The sequence below is a fragment of the Choloepus didactylus genome, chromosome 12 (assembly GCF_015220235.1).
Source record: "Choloepus didactylus isolate mChoDid1 chromosome 12, mChoDid1.pri, whole genome shotgun sequence".
NCBI classification, from domain to species: domain Eukaryota; kingdom Metazoa; phylum Chordata; class Mammalia; order Pilosa; family Megalonychidae; genus Choloepus; species Choloepus didactylus.
In genome coordinates, this window is record NC_051318.1 from 26,644,585 (window position 1) to 26,668,937 (window position 24,353).

At 35.4% G+C, this 24,353-nt stretch overlaps 1 protein-coding gene and 1 long non-coding RNA gene across 3 annotated transcripts in view; one reads left to right on the top strand and one right to left on the bottom strand.

The window, feature by feature from the left end:
- The window catches only part of LOC119507295, a 175,582-nt gene extending 169,170 nt beyond the window's left edge, over positions 1–6,412 (top strand). For both annotated transcript variants that reach the window (XR_005211190.1, XR_005211189.1), the window contains one exon: positions 6,305–6,412. This is a non-coding gene — a long non-coding RNA (uncharacterized LOC119507295). The remainder of the gene's footprint in view (positions 1–6,304) is intronic.
- MYO16 (myosin XVI) overlaps positions 1–24,353 on the bottom strand; it is a 580,757-nt gene that overhangs the window by 134,060 nt on the left and 422,344 nt on the right. The window contains exons 24-27 of the mRNA XM_037800457.1: positions 22,993–23,068; positions 18,458–18,633; positions 16,004–16,084; positions 15,564–15,769 (exon numbers count right to left, since the gene is read on the bottom strand). Coding sequence (XP_037656385.1) covers positions 15,564–15,769; positions 16,004–16,084; positions 18,458–18,633; positions 22,993–23,068 — 539 coding nt within the window. The remainder of the gene's footprint in view (positions 1–15,563; positions 15,770–16,003; positions 16,085–18,457; positions 18,634–22,992; positions 23,069–24,353) is intronic.

Here is a 24,353-nt window from a genome sequence, read left to right on the forward strand (position 1 = left end):
ACATGTTATCATCATAATTTTCATTCTTTTGCAAAATTTGGATTGCTTGACAAGAAAACAAATTACTTTTATTCCAAAATTAAATTCTACTGAGGGTAGACATCTTTATTTCATATTTATTTACTAAATAAATTACCACAAAAGAAAGTTCTCAAGTTTAATTGCTAGGGCCTTACAATGATGTAGTTGGTAGTAGACTATTTCCTGAGTATATTGTGGAAGTACAGTAACGTGGATCAGTTCTAATTGTGAATTACCCTTTATTAAAAATAGCTTCTCCCCTAGACATGTAATCAGCAAATGCAGTGTCTATTTTGATTTTATGCTTTTAGTCCTAAAAAATATTTCTGCTGCATAAATTGATCATCCACCTCTTCAATATTACAAAGAATATGTTCAGTCAACAAAACTCTTCAAAGAAGGCCAGAGCTCAAAGTGCAAGATCAGTAGGAAAAAAAGAAAAAAAAAGCATCAAGTAAAGTCAGTTTTTCAATATAAAAGAGAAGTACTAACTCATGGGTTGCTCTAGAATTATCATATGTTTAAAAATTTCAGAAAATTATCCACAGTGTTTATTTGGGAGTGAAAATAAATTTTCTTAAACTGTGACAAAGGCAAGATCCTGGATTGTTATCTCACACTTAAGCCTAAATGACTACATCTGAAATGGGAATAGATAGGCATTACTATTCAAAAGTTTGACCTGGTAAGGTAATCATAGCAACTATTTTGACCACTAAAGCATCTTTTATAGGATATTAATAAATACATCTTGGACACAAAATTTAGAGCTCAAATATAAAACCATCAGGAAAACTAAAACATTATTTTCATTCATACCTTTGCTCATTCACCAAATATGTTGGCTACCTATTAGGAGCCAGACAATGGGTATAAAATAGAATCCCTTCCTTAACACAGCTTATTGTTTATTGGGAAAAGCAGACAGGAAAGAAGTCCTAGTAATGAAATGTGATGAGAGTTACAGGAAGATAAAGTGCTGAGTAATGGTAGCCAGGGTGATTATATGCAGCGGTTTGCTACTGACAGTCCCAGTTTTATCTGTTTTCCTGGCAAAACTGATAGTTCGTTCTCCATTTCACAATAAAAATGTCTTGGTTTGTCATACACTTTATGGTCACCCTTGTCTTTGGCAACATAACATACTGGATTCTAGGTTGATAATTCTGCCTGGAATATACTGTTCTAGAGACTAGGGATGCAATTCTAAAATTAGCATATGAGGTCATTGCTCTGATAACACTTCGGTTACTATTTATTCATTAAACTCTTAAAGTGAGGATCATGAGACCTGGTGTTGAATTAATACAACTTCTGAGACCCTATATTACATCAGTTATGATGACTGAAGGCTCAGACTGTAACTGCTGAAGAATTCCCAATTCTACCAAGATGTCTGGAAATCCCTTAGCTAAGATTAAGCAAAATAATAGCACGGAAAGTAAGATTTGGGGACTATAATTTAACTTAAGCATATGGAATTTTGGACTTTTGATTCAGAACCAGATTTGGAATTTCAATTCCTTTGGACTTGAATATTTTTGGAATTTAATTGAGAAGGCAAACTAATCTTTGAACTTTCATTTTTTTACAGGGAAATTAATGATGGAAGATCTATTGTAAAATTTGGCAAATATCTATGCCATTTGGATTTTATAATTAGAGTCACTCACTCTTTTGTTTTTGCATAACGCCTATTGGATGCTATTGGACAATGTGGCAGGACAGGATTTCAGATGGTAAATAGAATAGGAGGTAAATCTACACTCTTGATTACATAGTGGCCCAGGAATGGATTAAAGTAATGCATTGTTGACCCAGTTCAAAATCTTTTAGGTGCAAAATCTATATGGCTTATCAGTGGTTCTGGAGGATTCAAAGAAGTAGTGTGGTGGTCATGAAGATGGGAGAAAGAATGTTCTGAATGACTGTTCATATTCTCCTCAGGGGTATAGCCAGACCCCTGGTTCTTTGGGGGCTTACTGGATAAGTCCAATGTTTCAGAAAACAAAACTCTGCAGGGTTAGCCAAGAAAAGAGTCTCTTCTTTTTTGATGTTCCTTCAGACGTAGTGGCAGTGTGACATTCTAAGCGTCTCTATACCCTATTACACTTTCTAAGGGGAGGTGGAGTAACTCAATCTAATTGGAAAGTTTGGGGAGAATATGAACAAACACCTTGCAAAAAACCATTGTTTTTCTCTGCTTCTGCAAGCTCTAAGCCCTACTTGGACAGCCTCCCATATGTCTCCAAGTTAGGGGTAAATCTGCCTAATTCTGGGGTTTTGTTAGCAGGCAATTTTGATTTTTACACCAAGCAATATTCTTCAACCTGGCCTTCATCTGCAAGAAAGGTGACATTTTGGTCCCTCCTTTGCCTTATTCTTTTGTCTTGTTTCTCACTTTGTTCAATAGTGGATATGGAAGAGAGATAATATTTATTAGTTCTCCTCAAAGATCCCAAAGAATGATCTGAGGCTCTTTGTAGACTCCTGGATTATTAAGATCATTTAGATATTTTGAATTAAAACTATCACGTACTAACAGCCATATAAGGTAGCGCTGTTTTTCTTATATATAGATTAAATAATTTAGAAGTGATGAAACAAGCAACTTGTAGGTAATTCTTTAAAACTGGTTTAACCCTGAAAGTGAGTTCCTTTTGTTTTGCCTGACATACCTTATAATTACAGACTTTAAAATAATATCCCTTAGAGGGGAGGGGAATCATAAAAATAAGATTTGAAATTCTAGGATTGAAATTATTTATGTGCCCACAAAAAATGTATTAAAAATTCAATGCAACTTTTAATATATTGAATTCATGTTGAAAATAGTTTGTCTATTTTCCTAGAATAGCAATAATCGTCTTGATTTCATTTGTTTCATGATGAATGTTTACTCAAGTGGAATTATATATTAGTTTTAAATCACTTAGGCAGGTCAGTTTCGGGTATTTGTTTATAAGGTTGTTAGGAAGACATTAAAGCTTTTTAAGAAATTTTTAAAAATAGTTTGAAATGAAAATGCTGTTATTCATTTTCAAAGAATTATTGTTCTTACTCTCTTTTGAGCTAATTTTTCAGAGATCATGATTGATGTAGTCACTTTTCACCAGCTGACTGCCTTGTCCCCATTGCATGAATTTGCAAAATTGCTGGTGAGGAATATGGAAATGACTGCAGTATATGAAACTCAGCCAAATTAATTGGATTTTTTTTTTTCGGGAAATGGAACAATAATAATCCAGAGTGACGGACCCACGACTGAATGTGATAAATCTCTAGCAGTTTCTTTTCCTCCTTGATGCTCTATTGCTATTCTAGCACACCTGCATAGTTTTCTGTGGATACTGAGGATAATCAAACTTGGAAAGGAAGTATGTCATAGTGGAAAAAGTGGAAAGGGCACCTGCATCAGAGCTAGGCCAATATCAATACAAATCTTGCATCATATGGTGGTTGAGAACACCCTGAGTAATGAGGTGTGAAACTCTGGATCCGTGCATAACTCCTTGGAACCTCAGTTTTCCCAACCAAAAGACAGAAATGATAACAAGAATATAACTCGTAGGGACATTGCAAGGATTAAATGAGATTATGCTTTTAAAGTACTTAGCATTGCGTCCAGTTTCTAGTAAATACTGATGAGTGTTACTTAAGGTAAAATGAAATCATCTCTGACAATTATTAATTAGATAACAAGTAATCTCTGTGTAATAAGAGCAGTTCCTAGAAGATTATTAAGAGAAAGAGGATAATGTGCATAAAGTGGAGAGTTTAGTGCTTGGCCGTGAGTGCGCACACGGAGGCAGCCCCTGATAATCACATCACGCTGCTGCTGCTGCTGCTGGAAACCTCCCAAATCACAGTGAGGTTTTCATTCAGTAAAACCTTTGTTTAAAATCAGAGTGAATGAATCAGCAGTGAATAAATGAATGATGCATGAATGAATCAATGAATGAATGTAGAGTAGAAATTAGGATCTGAGTCAGGTTATGAAAGTCAACATCAAAGTCATCTTTCATTATCAGTCCCTTGTTCTATAGGATTTATTGTTTGCACGGTCTCTGAAGGAGGGTGAATGGGACTAGATGAAGGGTTGTCTGTACGTAGGCCCAAACCACCCACTGTCTGTTTATGTAAAAATGCTTTATTGGAACACACCATACCCCTTTGTTTATATGTTGTTTCTGGCTGCTTTCTGCTACAAAGGCAGGGTTGAGTAGTTGAGTCTGAGACCTTATTGTCCATAAAGGCTACAATACTTTCTATAATAAGCCTGCAATACTACTGAGAAAGTTTGCTGACTTTTGGGCTAGATTATGGAGGAAATTATGTTCCTTAATCAATTGAGTAGCATAACACACTCCAAACTGAGATATACTTAATTTTAAGTTGCAAATGACTTCTAGAAGCTATTACTTAAGCCTCTCTCTCCTATTTTATATTGCACTGAAAAATTTTAGCTCTTCTTCCTTCCAGACTTCATGAAACCTCAGAAAATCAGCCCACCATGCAGAACAGTTATAGCTATAGCAGAAAGAACATAGTTAGACCTGGCAAAATTATCTTGAAGAAAATTTATCATTTACCAGTTAAAGCATTTAGAATATTTAATGGCTTTTGACCTTAATAAAAATCCACATTTTTATTAAAGATGTATTGACAGTAACTGGCATTGCTTCCATGTGAGGACAGAACTTTTAAAAGATTTCAACACATATCTGTGACTCCGGCACGTGTCTGTTTCATTGGGTGGCGGCTGCCTGTTTGTTTTAATTCGATAAACTGAAGTGAGCCTCCCTTCATCCCTCTCTCCACACCCAATTTAAGATCATGGCTGTGTTCTTTCATGGTTTGACCTTTCAGCAACAACTGTGTCATTCAAACAAGCCAAATGATTCAGACTATTTCTAATAGGGATTTCATCCAGTAAAATCCAAAAACACAGATCATGATTCCACATCATGCCAAACATAATATGACACACTGCGGTGGTGTTACTGGACAAGTCCTTCTGTCTTTTCCAAGTAAGTTTGCCTTATTAAATAGTAAATCTCTCCATTTAGTTATGCTGCCCGAATTTCTCCTGCTAACCATAAATAAGCCTTTAAATGAATGGCAGGCATGACGTGACACACAGAAGCTTGCCACCCAGGATCTAGAGCTAGACTCCAAAAGATTTCCATTCTAAATCTGGAAGAGGATGAAAATTTAGAGGGTTAGCACGCTGAAAAGAGAAGAGCTACATATGATTCAAATCTGACACAGTTCTGAATTACCACTGAAAAACTGAATTAATTATATATACATATATATATAAAATGCCACAAGCACACAGAATTTTAGAGAAAGCTTTGGAAAAAAAGGATGGGGTGGTACCATACAAGGTATGCCTTCTCACAACCATTTTCTTCCAGCACTGCCTCTTACCATTCTTTCCCCCAATTCTATAAATGGGAAAAAGTAATGGCGTTATATTATTAAGCACATTGAATTAATACACACTTAGTGGGAACACATGAAAATAACAGCAATTCATATTTATCAGCATGGCTGTGGAATATTTTTTTATTGTTCCCAATTACTTGCATCCTCACCGTTTAAGAGGATGTGGAAGCTTGTCTCCAAAATTGGCCACCATCAATTCCTTTCACCCCTTGAAGACATCACAAATATTCCTTCCCTCCCTTGAATCTGGGTTGTCCATAACAGCTTTGACCAATCAGATGCAGCAGCAACGATGCTATACCACTTCCAGGCCTAGGTTTTAAGAGGACTGGCAGTGTCCTTTCTTGACTCTTTTGATAAGTCCAGGCTATTCTGCTGGAGAAAAGGGCCATACGGAGGAAAACTGAGGCATCAGCCATATGAGCAAAGGAGTCATATTGGACATCCAGCCCAGTTGAGCCTTAAGAAAACTCCAACCTCAGCTACATTATGGCTGCAACTGTAGAAGGGCCCTGAAGCAAGGACTGCCCAACTGAACCAAGTCAATCCACAGACCTCTGAGAAATAATAGTAAATTGGTGTTTTAAGTCACTAGGTTTTGGGTAGTCTGATACAAACCAATAGACAACTGAGCCAGAAGATTATGCTTTCCCACTCTTTGTTATGTGTTTTTGAGCACCTCCCTAGGGAGGAGGACATGTCCTCTACCATTGATGTTGGGCTTGGCCAAGTGACTTGCTTTAACCAGTGGAATGTAAGGGAGTGATATAGAGCACGTCTCAGCAGAAGCCATAACCATTACTCAGCCTTTTCTCTTTTCCTTCTAACACAGGAAGGGCAGGTCTTAAATCTGGACTACTCCTTAAGCCTGGATCCCAGAAAGAAGATCAGAACTGATTAGAGATGATGTGAGCGACCACGAAACCACAATCAAATAAACCTTTGCTTTTACAAACCACTGATATCTGGGTTATTTGTCATTGATTTAGTGAGAGTTGACTTTTACAATGCCATTGGAAAAAGATCTCGTGACTGAATAATCAGACCAACATTAGAGTGAAAATTCAGTTCGTATTTTTAGTTCAGGTTCCTGGAGTTCGGTTCCAGGAGCATAATGCATAACTGACAGACCTTCTTTTAGAGGTCAGGAATGCAATACCTAGCCCTAATTTGAGGAGTTTATGGTATAGTGCAGGGGACAAGAAACAGTATCTGTAAAGAGTCAGGCAGTAAATATTTAGGTTTTGCACACCAAGAGGCAAAATTGAGGATATCATGTAGGTATTTATATAAATATTTAAAAAGTAACATTCTAAAAATGTAAAAAATATTCTCAGCTCTTGGGTCATACAAAAGCAGGTGGTAGACTGGATTTGACCTGTGGGCTATAGTTTGCTGATCTCTGGTCTAGTGGATGAGATTGGCACACAAATGGATGTTTCCATTAGGATCTAATGAGCATTTAATAGGTGGACTGAGCTATAAAAAAAGGACTTTTTTAAGCCTAGAGAAGAAACACAAACTGATTTTGGATTTCATGAAAGGTTTTTCAAAGGAGAGGACACCTGAGTGGAGCATGAATAGCAAGTAAACGTTAACTAGGTAGGAAAAGGTAGAAAGGATATGGTTGTATAAAGAAAGCCACAGAGTTTTTGAAACCACATGATATGTGTTAAGTAAGTATACTTTGTTCCATCAGTACAAGAAGTATCAAATGACCACAGTATGATAAACCCAAGTCAACAGAAAGGAAAAAAAAAAAGTAACAAATAATGATGTTTCATGATTTGGAGACATTTCAAAGTCCTGATGAGCTCTCTGAATTCTTAAGAAATAATAAATTATATTCTTTCTATATGTCATATTATGTGGATTAGTATTTTGTTTACATTCTATAGAAACTGACACTCGCTCTGTCAGTGCTTTTTTTAATGTTATTCCAGACTGACATCCTTTACTGAAGGGAGATGGTGGCAAATTTTCATTGAGATAAATTAATAATCCCATTTTGACTGATATACCTTCACAAATAGCAATGATGAGAAGAAATCTCATCTTCTTTTAAATAAGGGACCAGCAAAAGAAATGCACAGATTTACCAAAACGTACCATTTACCACCCTGTGCTTATTTTTAAAAATAAAGTACAACAGTGGCTCATACAACATATCTTTATTAAGCAGAAATGGTACTTTAGTTGGAACAACTATGCCAATACCAGGTTAATTATGAAAGCTCTTACTGAACAACCATTATGGACAGGCATTTTGAATAAGAAAAGGTCTCTGCTTAGAAGAAGGCATAGTCTATTAAGATATGCATACATATAAAGATTATACTTAATTTAAAAATATATTAATTGCATACACCATTTTAACAGGTATCCCTTCTGGTAGATTATATATTTACACTAGAGTTGGGAAAATTAAAAAAAAAAGATTTTTTTAATCATTATGGTATGTATATGTATGTATTTGCTCATGTTCCCCACCCAGTTTGGTGGTATTAGAGCAATTTGGAGTAGAAGCTAGCAAAGGGTTGAATTACTAAGAAATCCTTTAATGCAGAGCTTCTGTGATTCCATGATTCTAAGACACTCCAACAAAATAAAGAAACAGAAGAAAATGTACTTCAAAAAAATTATTCACAGAGTGAAATGAACCATATTTCATACCCAATATAGGGATCCACTAACAATGCTTCTTAAACTTCAATTACATACAGATCCCTAGGGAATAATAACACATTTGCAGTTTATGATCCAGTAAATCTGGAGTGGGGCCTGAGATTTTGCATCTCCAAGACACTTTAATTGGCAAGGCATTAATATTTTAAACCTTTGGCTGGAAACACACACATACACACACATACACACCGTTGTCCGCAAGTAACTAGATATCCTAGGCCAGTGATTCTCAAAGGGTTGCCCCCAGACCAGCAACATCAACCTGGAACTTGTAAGAAATGCTAATTCATGGGCCTTGCCTAGACCTAATGAATCTGAAACCCTGGGAGTGCTGCCTAGCAATCTGTTTTAACAAGCCTTCCAGATGATTCTGATAGCCGCTAAAATTAGAGCCACTGTTCCAGCCAACACTTAGAAAGGAAGTTACTACTGATAATCAAACTGAATTTACCAAGGCCGTTGACCCTCTGAGACCATATGCCTGTTAGTGGAAAACTTTCACCTTACACCTAACTGTAGGACAGCAGTTCTTAATGCTAAATCATTAATGCAGTTTCAAACCATAGGGTCCTAGAATCCCAACACCCTGTTGATTCTGATTCATAAGGTCTGGGGTGAAGCTTGACAATCTGTTATTTTAAACTTACATGTAGTCAGGGTTTAAACATATTGCTCCAGAGACCACGTGCACTTAAAAAGGTGAAAGAGTTTACTTTTAATACCTAAACTATAATATGTGGGAAATATATACTCATTAATAGGTCAAATATCTTTGAAGAATATTAATCAGTTTCTATCTAGGGAATAGAAAGAGGCAGATTAAAAGCTGTCCTTATCAAATGCCTCAATATACATACAGTAAGCAGTGATATGAAACTACCCCCCCATCCAACACAAGCATAAAGTTAATTCTTATATTCAAGAATGTGATGCTTGTAGTGCTTGTGATGCCCAACTTTGCCGTTCTTCCCTGTAGTATGAGACAATGTGTCTATTATCTCACTATAGGCATCTTTTTTTTTCTAATTTCAATGCTCTTTTTTTTAATTAGAGAAATTGTGGGTTTACGAAACAAACATGCATAAAACACAGGATTCCCACATACCACCTCACCACCAGTACCTTGCATTAGTGTGGAACATTTGTTATAACTGATGATAGTACATTTTTATAATTGTACTTTTAATTAAAGTCCATGGTTTAACTTATGGTTCACTGTTTGTGCAGTGTAGTTCCATAAAAATTTTAAAATTTTTATTGTTGCCATCTATACAATCTAACATTTCTCGTTTTAATCATATTCAGATATATATTTCAGTGCTGTTAATGGTGTTCACAATGTTGTGCTACCATCACCACCATCTATTACCAAAACATTTCCGTCATTTCAAATAGGAATCCTGAACATTTTAAGCCTTACCTTACCGTCCCCTGGAAATCTGTATTCTAGATGCTGATGCTTATGAGTTTGCTCACTGTTTCAAAACAGTGAGATCATGCCATATTTATCCTTCTGTATCTGGCTTATTTCACTCAACATACTGTCTTCAATGTTCATCCATGTTCACTGCATATATCAGGACTTCATTCCTTCTTACTGCTGAATAATATCCCATTGTATGTATATACAATATTTTATTTATCCATTCATCAGCCGATGGACACTTGGGTTGCTTCCATCTTTTGGCAACTGTGATAATGCTGCTATGAACATTGGTGTGCAAATATCTGTTCGAGTTTCTGCTTTCAATTCTTTTGGATATATACCTAATAGTTGGATTTTTGGTTCATATGATAGTTACAGATTTCTGAGGAATCACCAGTTGTCTTTTGCAGTGGATGGATGCACTATTTACACTGCCACCAACAATGAATGAGTGTTCCTATTTCTTGGCATCCTCTTTAGCACTTGTTATTTTGCACTTTTTTTAAACAGCAGCCATTCTAATCAGTATGAAATGGTATTGCATGGTTATGATTTGCATTTCCCTGATGGCTAATTATGATGAACATATTTTCAAGGGCTTTCTGGTCATTTGTATTTCTTCTTTGGAGAGATGTCTGTTCACGTCTTTTGCTCATTTTTTAATTAGGTTGTCTTTTTGTTGTTAAGTTGAAGGATTTCTTTATATATATAGATGTTAATCCTTTATTGGATAGGTGGTTTCCATATATTTTCTACCATTGCTGTTGTTTTACTTTTATGATAAAGTCCTTTAGAAACAAAAGTTTTTAATTTTGATAAGGTGCCTTTTATCTCTGAGATCGGGAACAAGACAAGGATGCTCACTGTCACCACTGTTATTCAACATTACGTTAATAGAATTTCTTGCCAGAGAAATTAGGCAAGAAAAAGAAATAAAAGGCATCCAAATTGGAAAGGAAGAAGTAAATCTTTCCATCTTTGAAGATGACATGATCCTATATGCAGCAAATCCTGGAAAATTCACAACAAAACTTCTAGAGCTAATAAATAAATTCAGCAAAGTGATGAGGTACAAGATCAACACCCCCAAATCAGTAGTGTTTCTATACACAAGCAATGAACAGAGGAAAGAATCAATTAAAAATTCCATTTACAATAACAACTAAAAGAATTAAATATCTAGGAATAAATCTGAAGAAGGTATACATGACTTGTGTGCAGAAACCTATAAAACATTGCTAAAAGAACTCAAAGAATCAATTTGGAAGGACGTTCCATGTTCATGAATTGGAAGACTAAATACTGTTAAGATGTCAATACTACTCAAAGCAATTTATAGATTCCCAATACAATCCCAATCAAAATTCCATCTTCTCTGCAGAAATAGAAAAGCCAGTCATCAAATTTATATGGAAGGGTAAGGGGCCCTGAATAGTTAAAGCTATCTTGAAAAAGAAGAATGAAGTTGGAGGACTCACAATTACTGATCATAAGCATCTTTTAAATTTTTAAACACAAATACGTTTTCTATCTGAAATATATTTTCTGCAGGTTAAACATATACATTCCCCAAATCATTTATGTTGTTGACTTTACTGTCTCTCTTCTGAAGACCTTCCAATTTAAAATGGATGGCTCAATCTGAACTTATATGGTGTTTATTTTTTGGTTTATGTCTTTGCAAAATTTACCAAATTGCACAATGAACAAATACTACTTCCGGAAAAATAAATGCTATAAAAATTAAACATAGAATTTTAATCCTGGTCTGAATTTACACCCCTTGTTCTGAACTAAATATTTCAAAATGGCTGCCCACAACTAACTTAGGCTTTTTTGTTTGTTTGGTTTAGTATTATTTTTGTTTAGCATCCTCTTCACACTAGTTGCTTATGGAACTTCTAGTGGACAAAAGTCTTTAAATCTTTTTTTTTTTTTTGATGAATGGCTACTCAAACAGACTTTTCTGTACTACAATTATTCAACTAGTTTTTAACCATAAAGGCTAGACTTTACATTTGTTCATGTTGAAATGTATCTTATTAGTTTGGTTTCACATTACAACCTTGTCAAAATCATTTAAAATCATGATTCTACTCCATAATGCCAGTATACTTCCCATGTTACATCACCTTCAAATGTAAGAGCTATTTTACATGTTGATTTAAAAAGTCAGTGTATCTTAAGCTTTCATGGTTCTATCCAAGATCTGAATGAGAAGAATGCACTTTCTTGCTAGGAAAACACACACACACACACACACACACACACACACACACACACACAAACCAATTACTATACAATTTTAGAAGACAGATTCCAAAGCCCCACCATGGACCCTAGGTTAAAAACTACTGATTTGAACTTCGGAAGAAATAATAAAAGTGCATACATGATGCACTTATAAACCCAATTGCATTGATAATCCCAAGGATGGAAAATCCTAAAAGTATTTCTGAGTATTTGGGAATACATGCCATGTTTGTAAAGTCTTGTCTTTTTCATGATAATTTTCTCATATTACCTTTAAAATAAGATTCCATTCTCTGAGAACACAATAATTAAATACTAAAACCTGTTTAATAACAGTCCAACATTAATTATTTTCTTCAGAAGTCTTACAACACAGGGAAATCTATATGATTTTAATTATATATAGTTAACACTGAATTGTAGATTAGAATATCTATGTTGAGCACTTGTCAAAATCAGTGAGATTTTCTGACATATTATTTCCAGTACAGTGAAGAAAATAAGTAATTTTAATGTATCTTATTCCTAATAACTCTAAGTCCTAAATCTTGATGCAAAATAGTTAGAGAAGCCTGACCAATATTTTTTAAAAGTTACTAATAAAATATTTCAAAATAATTTTATATTCTATTATTATTTTATAGCTTGGCCTTAGCAAAAACCTATGCATATCATTTTAAAAATTGATCTCCTTGTTTATATGGTACAGGATGTATATCTTCTACAGCACACTAAATAATTTGACTTGTATGGTGAGTTTACTCAAACACCATGATTGCATGGAGCTTTGAATAGGGAGTGAGATCTGGTAGGTTTGTACAGGTTAGTGTGAAATAGTGATACATCCCAGAGTAATTTGGGCAGAGAATAAAAATATATATGCAGAACCCCCCTGAGGAGCTGAGGGAAAATGCAGAAATGTTGGACTTCCCCACCTGGGTTATTAGTGAAATTCTCACAAACATTGAGGACTGACAATTTGGTGCGCCGAGCCCTTGATCTTGGGACTTGCCCTTATGAAGCTTGTTGCTGCAAGGGAGTGGCTAAGCCTACTTGTGGTTGTGCCTAAGAGTCTCCTCCAGAGTGCCTCTTTGTTGCTCAGATGTGGCCTCTCTCTCTAGCTAAGCCAACTCAGCAGGTGAATTCACTGCCCTCCCCACCATGTGGGACCTGACTCCCATGGGTGTAAATCTCCCTGGCAACACAGGATATGACTCCCAGGAATGAGCCTGGACCCGACAACGTGAGATTAAGAAAATCTTCTTGACCAAAAGGGGGAAGCAAAATGAAACAAAATGAAGTTTCAGTGGCTAAGAGATTTCAAATGGAGTTGAGAGGTCACTCTGGTGGACATTCTCATGCACTATATCCCTTTTTAGGTTTTAGTGTATTGGAATAGCTAGAAGCAAATACATGAAACTATCAAACTGCAACCCAGTAGCCATGATTCTTAAAGATGATTGGATAACTATGTAGCTTACATAGAGTGACGGTGTGATTATGAAAACCTTGCAGCTCACACTCCCTTTTATCCAGTCTATGGATGGATGAGTAGGAAAATGGGGACAAAAACTAAATGAAAAATAAGGTGGGATGGGTGGGGTGGATGATTTGGGTGTTCTTTTTTACTTTTATTTTTTAGTCTTATTTTTATTCTTTCTGGTGACAGAAAAATGTTCAAAAATTGATTGGGGTGATGAATGTACAACTATATGATGCTACTGTGAACAGCTGATTGTACACCATGGATGATTGTATGGTATGTGAATACATCTCAGTAAAACTAAATTTAAAAAATTAATCTCCTTACTTTATATAAAATTAACAAATACATTCTGTTTTTCCTTTAACCCCCCCCCCCCATTTTATTTTTTGGACATCTATAAATATATTTCATTATTTAGATCAAATTATTTCATAACTGTGCTGGTTTGAATCTATTATGTCCCCCACAAAAGCCATGTTCTTTTAATCCAATCTTGTGGATGCAGACTTATTACAGGTGAGATATTTTGACTAGGTTGTTTCTACGGAGATGTGTCTCACCCAACTGTGGGTGAGACGTTCTGATTAGATTATTTCCATGGAGGAGTGACCCCATCCATTCCAGGTGGGTCTTGATTAGTTTACTGGAGTCCTTAAGAGAGCTCAGGGGCCAACACAGACCCAGACACTTGGAGATGCAGACAGAAAGCCATTGGAGATGCTAAGCTAAGAGATGAAGCCCAGAGTTTGCCCCAGAGAAGCTGAGAGAGGACCCCCAGATGCTCTGGGTGAATAAGCAAGGATGCACAGAAGCTGAGAGAGAGAGGCTAAGAGAGAGAGATGACCAGGGATGTTTTGAAGAAAGCCATTTTGAAACCAGCACCTAGGAACAAAGGACAAGAAGATGCCAGCCATGTGCCTTCTCAACTGACAGAGGTGTTCCAGATGCCGTAGGCCTTTCTTTAGGGAAGATACCCTCTTTTTTTTTTTAAAAAAATTCAATTTTATTGAGATGATATCTTCTTTTTGATGCCTCAGTTTGGACACTTTTATGGCTTAGAACTATAAATTTGTAACCTAACAAATCCCCTTTATAAAGGCCAATCCATTTCTGGTATTTTGTATACTGGCAGCTCTAGCAAGCCAGAACATAAGCTGTCCTTCCAAGCTTAATATTAGCTTCACTCAAAACCCTTCTCTGATCCCATACAGACTCCTTTCTATGCTTCTGTAACACTTGTACACAATCCAACCGTTAATAGTACTGGATGGCTATTTAGACACTCATTCACCTTCCTAACAAAGCTGTGAACTTTATCAAGCTAGGGAGTATACAGACACTGTATCTAAACTAAAGGCCTGTTCTAGAACAGTGCTGCTTAATATGTATTTGAAAACTAAACTAACGAACATCAACTAATCTCTTTAAACTGGATTCATCAGTGAGTATCCGAAATTTGCTTAAAGCAGACTAAGGTTTCTGATTAAACGAAAATGCCCATAGACAAATATATGGTCTGAAGGGGTGACCTTGCTTATGGTGGAGCTTCCAAATGGCTGGGATTAACATATTGCAGGAAAAAAGGCTAACATATACAAAGAGGAGCCACACTATACTAATTTCTCCTAGGGATTAGCCCATTGATTTGTGCAGAGCAGATTTTTGAGGTGAATTTATCTAAATCAGAGATAAACAAACACTTTCTTCAAAGGGCCAGATAGTAAAGATTTTGGACTCAGCAGGCCCTATGGTCTCTATCACCAGTATAGTGTAAAAGCAGCCACAGACAATACATAAATGAATGATCATGGCTACAGTCCAATAAAACTTTATTAGAAAAAACACTTGGTGGTCTGGATTTCACCCGTGAAGAATATCTAAATATTATTTTTTCCATAGTTTTAAAGAAGAAAATAATCACATATATAATTCTTCTTTTAAATAATTTCAAGTAAACTTTATATGCAAAAATGTTATAAATATTTAAATCCAAGTAAATCCACAAATTTATGGGAATAATACAATGGTTTTAAGGTAACAACTTCAATAAAGTTTAGCAACTTTTTATATAAGCTTTGCTAGTGCATTTTATCCTTTTCCAGAGTATCTTATTTATGTGAGAAAGAATATAAACAATAGCAGCAACCCCCAAAAGAAAACAGAACATCTTTGCTACAATATTATTAGTAAACTCTATTGAACAGTGGATGCAACAAGGTTTTCACCAGCAGAAGGATTTACCTTGACAAGAAATCTGTGAAAGAAAGGCGGACTGGGTATCCATATCGGATGATCTTCACCATTTCCAGGACCCCAATATATTGTAGTTGAGCAGACACATAAAAATTATCAAAAGAATCTGGCAACTTTGAGTTATTGGGCTTGATGCAGTGAATAAAGTGTGGTGAGCACTTCTGAAGTCTTCCAATAATTTCCGTTAGACATTTCTAAGGAGAGAAGTAAAGCCCAACTAATTCTCCAAAGAAGACACTTACTGAAAATATAAAGCATTTTAAAAATAAAAATATTTATCTTCAATCATGATTCCTTTGTTTATTTTTGCACTCACTGTTTATAACTGCCATTGTGAGCCAAAAAATGGAATAAAATGATTTTATGTAAGTCCTCTTCAATTGATACAATCTTACTTTAAGTTTGTGAAATCTGAAAACATCACTAACCCTGAGTTGTGATGCTATGGTGATTGGGCCTCCCCGTTCTAGTCTTTGAAGAAATGGAGAAGATCCTTTCTTCTTTAATAACTGTAATGAAAACAAAAAGAAGGAAAAATTAAGCAAGTTTGTTTTATTTATTTTAGAAGAAAAAAATTAACCCTCCCATCCATATAAAGTCATTTACAGGCAAATATAGATTAAAAGCGTAGATTTTCAAATTGGTGACAAATGATTTTCTCTACCAGCACTAAAATTTGGGAAAATTGTCAGTTATATGCAAAGTAAGCTATTACTGCCAAGCTTTCAAGTACAGGACTGTTGGATAAATCCCTTCCAGAAACATCCTGCACCCATTTTAACCTGAAAATAAAGAGACATATGGGTCCTGACTCTCTTAGTGGTACAATGGGCTCACTATAGTATCCTGGCTATATTACAAATTGTCTACATTTACCACGAAATGTAATTTACTCCGGGGAAAGTGGATACTATTTTATGTTACAAAGATTTGATGTTTTAGCAATCACTGGTGTATAAGTTTAACTACAATCAATAATTGGATGGATATATGATTTAATGTTTTCTTATCCATGGTATACTTTCCCTTATTTTCTTTTTCTATTTCTTAAGCTACTAAATGGAATTGTTAATTACCTGTCTGTGCAAATGACACTAGGCTGTTTTCTTTGATAAGTAGTTAGATACAGTTCTTAAAAAAAAATATATATATATATTCCATATGTAGCAAAGACTAAATGGTAATGGAGGTAAAAGAAGTCAGTGAATGTAAGGGTAATGGGTGAAGAAATAAAGGGCAGACAGTAATTAATTAAATTCCACCACTAGTTAAAAGGATACTTGGTCACTAATGTAATATTGCATTTCACAAAATCACATAGACTTACACCAACCTGTCTATTGATCAAAAATAATTTATCTTAATATAAAGAGGACTTGCTATAAGCAAAATTTCTGATAAAACCTTCTTGTCAATTTAGTGCTATTGCTATTATGACAATATCTCATTTCCTTCCATTTAGATGAACTGCCAAGCTGAAATGATTGATTACAACTGGCAATGCAATATAAAAGGAAGAGCTTTGGTGCAGGACCAACCTGTTTTCAACAAATAAACTGCACAGTGCAATGCTCGGTTGAAGAGTAGGCAAAATCTTATTCCTTTCTGGGTCACAGGGGCAGATGCTATGGGGATATGGCTGAAGGGAAGAAACAGGATGAGAGGAACTTCTTGGTGGAGGAGCTACTGTGAATTATCTCCCTTTTGTAGTCCTTTAGGGAGAAGACTAACGGCATCTATGCCTCATATGTTAAATAATTAAGGCTAAAAATTACAGTTTAGAGGTGTGGTGATTTCTTGCTCTTGACTGTCAGGATGATTGAGAAAGAAAGGGCCAGAAGGTTCAGTAAAACCCCTAGGAATAAAGCTCTTTCATACAAAGACTAATTTACCTTCTTTTTTAAGGTAAAGGCACCATTCTTTATGCAGTGAGATTGAATTCCTTTGATCATCCAGTTCTGGAACAATTATATCCAAGGATCCCTAATTCTTGGATCTACTGGCTAAATACACACACAAAACTAACACACACACACACACACACTTATTTCTAATGTTATCAAATTTGTGTTACTCTTCTGAAATAGAGACTATTTTAATTATTCTTTTACTTTAATTGGTAAGCTAAAAATGCATTCCAGCAAGGTACAGCAACTTAATTTCTAAAATTGATTGTCCTGGACACCTTCCCAATTATATTTCTCACTTTTTAGAGTTTTGGCAGAGGCAAGCAAAGCAAACTGAGATACAATAAAGCACTGAATTCTTAAGAAACCTAAAACATTTCATACATATTTCCTCCCAACTCTTTATTGACTATTTAGCTCTAGTTTACAAATAGCCAGGACCATGAGATTATATGTACAACTAAACTTGTAAGGGACAAATACATATTAAAAATTAGTATATTACAAATAAGTTAAGAGTCTACAAAATGTACAGTGAAAACATGCTAATACCTGAAAAATACACTACATCTGTAAAAGAAACAACAATTTATCATTTAGAGGCCAAAAACCTCTGAAGTGATTAATGTCAACCAAATAAGGAAGCTAAGTGTATTCTCTCTAAGCCTACTGCCCCTATAGTTTTACTTCCCATTCATCAAAGAAACAGTCATAGAGATGAAACGTAAACAGGATGCTGCACAACCAACAAAATTACTGTACTTGCTATTGAATTTTCACTATACTGTATTGCCCTATACTGTACCCTCTTTCTGATGGTTGTACTGCAGGTAGGCGTATTATCTTTAATTCTTTCCATTAGAATATTAATTTCTTTCAATTGATATTCAAAATGGTGTTATGTTTCTTTTAAGAAGCAGCCAGTGTTCTAAGCAAACTTAAAAATGACCAAGCAAAAATCACAAAAACTCCTACCTTACTAAGCTCTAGATAATTCTTGTTTTCTCCAATAATTGAAGAAGCTGTCATTTTCTTACTGAGCAGGGCAGATTTATGTCCTCGAAATTTAAAGGAGGGATAGGAAGATACGAGGGATCCTGTATGTGACAGTTTCGACTGGAACAAATGATTGATCACGACATTTTCACTAGCTAGGAAATAAATAAATGGATATTGTAAGTGGCGTTACAATCATTATATTTACATAAGTATTAAACTTATTCCTCATTCAAATGCTTTAACCACTAAAATAGAGTGGAAGACATAATTGACTGTAGTGGATTGGGGAGCCTATCTTTCCCTATGTCCCTATTTTACTTCCCTCACTATTATTTAGACCATTTGATTAATTCTGACCTTCGTTGTCCTTAGCCAGGATTCTTGATCCTGGACATGCCCTCCCTCTAGCTGAGCACTTGGCGCTACACACTCCAGTTGGTAGCACTTAGTCCTCTGCTGGTTGGCTGAACCGAATTGTACTTGCTTATACCTAAATGAATTTTCTTCACTTCAACAAATTATGAAGACTTATAGTTTTGTTATAAATTTCCTATTCCAGAAACATAGTTTTCCAGGATCTAAATTATCTCAGAGTATCTGTTTTAAAAACCTGTGGGAGACCCTATCTCACTTGTTTGCAGTGGTTGTTAAGATTTAAGAAGGGAAAAAGAAGTAGCATGGGTATAAGCAGGTTGATACATTTTAGATGTTAGGTTAAACAAATCCTAAAAATTCTGGGGCCATACTCCTTTTTTGACATTTCAGGAAGAAAATGGAGTATGGATGAGTGGATTTTTAATTTACAAATTCAATAGCATCATGAAAGCAATATAATATTGTGCTTAAAGATCTGGAATAAACATTTCCTGGGTTGTTTACATCTGTACCTAGACAGTTTTTCAGTGCTGACCTTGAGGATTAAGGTAATATTAAAACATGAAATCATGTAAATAAATCATTTGGGATCATGGTTAGCCCCAAAGACTGTTATCAGTCTATGTGTTAGTAGTAGAGCATTTCAGATTCTACCTTTCTCACATTCAGATTTATTTTGCCTGACCAAATGTAGAACTGGGCAGATACAGTATAAATTTTGCATGTTTTAAAATGAAAAGCCACTACATTAACAAACAGGAAACCTAAGAGAACTGTCAGATAAAGGAGATACAATTATGGAATTCAGGAAAACTAACAAGAACCCTGTGGTGTTGGATTGAGTTTAGGGATATCAGTATAAAATCAGGATTTTAATATACAGATATATATCCATACATTACCTATAGCTATATATAAAATTTTCCAGTTCTGGAAGGGTCTAGAAGCAATGACACCCTAGTGAGCTCATCCAGTTGCCAAAATTTAGTGTTTCTTAATACCAATCTCCACTAAAATAAATCAGGGCTTCTTGGACAAAATGGCTAACTTTGTGTTTGAGGCAGTGTAGATGATCTTGGAAAATTTTTAACTCTAGTAAGTGAGGAAGTATTTAAAAAATCATGAGAATATGTCAAAGGCCATAGGAATGAACCAGCTTGAAAAAGTTCCTGCTGGCCAAGTCTTGGACATTTTTAGGATCAAAATGATGACAGTAATGGATTATAATTCACTGAATAAAAAACCATGAGTCCATGACAAGTATAAGTACAATAAAGGAAAGGGGAAAGCTTTCAAAGCAGAATGCTACCAAAGGTGAAATGATGGGGCTATAAAAATCAAAATTTTGCAACCATAAGGGAGATGATGGATTTAGGCAAGACACAAAGTATGTAAAACTACTGGGTACATGTTTGATGAGGAATGGAATAGTCACATAGTCTCAAAGAACTTCCTCATCAATTACTTATTAATTGTGAAAGGAAAACAGTAACTTTTGAGAAATCTGATGGACCCCACCTTAATAAAGTGGTCAAAGTTAACATCACCAATGATGGAACAAGCTGTCATCATTTGTCTCTCCGTTTGAGGCACCGAAAAGAACACCACATCACCTCTGTGCGATTCCTGCCCCAAACGCATGATCTGATTCTAAGAATGAGGAAATATCACATAAACACATACTGGGGGGGCATTTTACAAAATAACTGGCCTATAATTTTTACAAAATATCAAAGAAAAGCTGAGGAACTGAGCCAGAATAAAGAAGACTAAAGAGAAATGACAACTAAATGCAGTGAATGATCCTGAATTGGGGTTGGAGGGGGAGGGGGGGTTGGCCACTATAAAAGACATTAGTGGGACTGTTGATAAAATTTGAGATGGACTTTGGATTAAATATTAGTGGATTCTGGATTAAATATTACTATTCAGTTAATGTTAAATATTCTGATAATTTACTTTAGTTATGCATACTTAGCATATATATTGAAGTACTTAGACATAAAGAGGCATGCAACTTATTCTCAAATGGTTCAGATAAATATATGTACACACAAACATACGCACAGAAGGAAGAAGGAATGGAGGGAGCGAGAGAGGAAAGTAAGAAGAGAAAGATAGGGAAGGAGAGAGGAAAAGAAAGGTAAAAAAATGAATCTAGGAAGAGAGTACATGGGAGTTCTTTGTATTCATCTTGCAACTTCTCTTTAAATCTGAAATTTTTTTCAGAATAAGCAAACATTAAACATGCCATGGCCTTTTTAAATAAATTAATTTTTTCATTTATATTTATAGCATGTCCATGCATTGATGGATCAACATATAAATAATACAACATGTTGTTTCTTTAATAAGAAAAAAAGGCATTAAATAAATAAAACAAAAGCAAAAACAAAACTAGACATAGATATGGACCCAAACATGTAACTGAACCATCTGTGCCCTGTCTCTGTGTCATTTTGTCAAGCTGTATGAAGACATAACAGACCCTGTGTCATCCTCCTGACACAGATGTCATCACGTACTGGGACCCCTAACTTTAGAGTTCTGGCCACAGTACAGTGCACGGCAGGGCAAAGCAGGTACCCTTGTGATATAAAAAGAGACATTCTACCATCCTTTTGACTCTCAGAATCAAAGAAAGATGCCCTTGGTGAAGAGTCTAGTTCTGGATTTTTCCTCCTATTTTGTGGAATCACTTAACTGTAGACCATTATCATCATGTCACTTTATACGCACATTGAAATGGGAAGTTTCCCTTGCTGAGCTCTATAAACACTGCACAGCATGTCTTTTTGACTGTAAAATAGGATAATCTAACCTAGCTGCCCAAAATTTATGAGCACATATGCAGGGAGGTACAGGAGCAAAGTACAAAGTGATTAGCATTTCTTTCATAATGAAATATAAAAAATGGAGAAACCTTCATTGTTCCAACTTCTAAAACAAGCTATATATGAGATTGTCATAAAAGATCGTAGTTTAAAAGGAAGTGAGTTACAAATGAGAGTTCAAATAATTGAAAACTTGGAGGGAAGATATCTCCAGTGATAATCAAAAGGATCAGTTGTTTCAATTATTTCATTTTACATGATATTATCCTAAGTTCATATTTTTGTCACTGGTCTCATCTAAGAGAATTCACAATAACCATAAGTTCCGAGAGGCAATCAGTGTAATCCCCCATGAAAAACAATCCATTGCAACTGTGCTGCCGTGATTTAAGGCAAACATGTTCCTCAAGAGAAAACTCTGCTATGGATGTCTTACTTCCAGCTCAAACGCATCCAACTATTTCATGAAAGGCTATCATATGCTCCTTTCCCCAGGAAAGATAAATGACTCTATCTCACTTAGAGCAACTTAAGACACAAAAGACAATGCGTTTTATTCACCGAAAAGGTTATCAGAAAAATGTGAATCACTGTAGAACGGCTATTAATAAAATAATCACTGGAGGAGACAGAATTATATAGATTGTTAGCTATAGATGCATATACATACATACATACATATATAAGCTATATATATAGAAATTTGCTATTTGTAAATATAGTATATAGTTTTAAATATAGTATAGCATTATACATATATATATATATATATATATATATGCTAAGGCTCACTAAGTAGAAGGAGCAATAAATTTATATTGAGGTATATATATGTAGGTATATACAAAAATTTATATTCTCCTTCTACTTAGTGAGCCTTAGTACTTTGTAACTGAAGGATACATAAGAATAAAATACCACTCTTAGTTGTGCTCCAGAGTCATCCTAAGTAATGAAATTCACTCTGCTGTAGCCTAAATAACTCTGGAAGCCACATTCATCTTCATTAGTCTTCACAGAAAAGCTTTTTTATATTCTTACCACTAAAGTGGTAAAGGTTTTTTACATTTCTATCTGCTAAAAGCTTAGTTAAATTATGGTTTCTACAGGATTCCAAATTAAATTTTAACCAATGTATAGTGTGGTGAGATTCTTTCCTTATTATTTTGGCCTTTAGAATGCAAAAGATATTTCAATTATCCTTTAGCTAGTGGCATATTTTATAGGATGGTGTTCAGAGATAGAGAAATAATGAATCTGTGGCATTTTCACCAGTGGGGGATGGGGGAGACGACATCTTACTTTTCATTACAAATAGAAGATTCTGTGAAAGGGAGTCTTTATTTTTTTCAATTGCTCCAACAATTTCATACATCACCTGTAATAAAAGAAAATAGCATAATTACTTATGATTAAACATGACCATGAAAATAAGTTCCTTTAAAGTATAACTTGACTCAGCCGAGGTGTTTACATTATTCATAAAAGAAGCATCTCCAGGTTTTAGAGTTTATATTACGTGCAAGTTGAAATATTCTCATCAGAGAGTTCTCACTTTGCTCATTAAACAAGAGGCACCTTTCCTGTTGTAATTTGTGAAGGCCTTCCTGATCCATGAGTTTAAGTGTAAATGATCATGACTCACACCCATATAGTCCCTTTTATTCTTAAGGACTCTAAACCTTTCAGAAAACTCAATAAGCCAAGCATAAAGACACTGGGACACCTTAGGACTGAAGTGTGAGAAATTTAACTGTCTCTTCATTAAAAAGGTTCTGTTGGATCATCTGCATTGTTAATGCAAAGTTTTTGAAATGGAGAAAACAAATGCAACAATTACTTCTGGATTATCCAGAGGGCAAATTTCTTCACCACAGTCTGCTTACTAAGATATTTAACTTGACTTTAGGGTCAGGTTCTATGGATAATCCGGTAATTGCCAGAAAGCTTCATCTTTGAAAAGAGAAATGGTTTTATTGCCTCTCTCAATTTTACCTAAGTGTGAGCTCACGAAAAGCTGTATCAGTCACATGTGCATCATAGAGTTTATCATTTTCAACAACTTCTTGCAGGAACATGGTCAGGGAATAAGTCACACAGGCTGTCCTTTGCCCTGGGGTAGGCCAGGACTGAAAGAGGCGGCATCTGACCAATGACACTTCTTCATGTCTCAGTCCATGAGGATGAATGAACAGTTCTGACCAATCACCCCCACACCTTTGGGAATTTGAACCAGAGAACCCAGAGAAGAGTGGCTCATTGGCTGCAGGAGAGGACTAGAGAACCACAGAGAGAAAGAAGCTGTGAGAAAGAGGATGGTGGGGGGTGGGGTGGGGGGTGGGGTAGGAGGTGCTCTGAGAAGAACCTAGTAAAAAGGCCAGATGATCCCCAAAGAGCCTTGTTTCCTAAATGGCTTTCAACTCAGTTCCTGACTATGACTTATCTTTACAACAAAGTTTTACTGAGTTTTTTTTTTTTCCTTTGATGTCACAAGAACCTAAATAGCACATTAATCCCAATGTATCCTACAAATTCTCAGGTTTTCCCAATAAGGAATCAGAGGAGGGATTGAGCTAAGTGGCCAAATTCAAAACATAAATGACTTTCAGACACTCTTAAATCATTATCTAATTATCCAGTTTGTGCTAGCCCTAGAACATGGC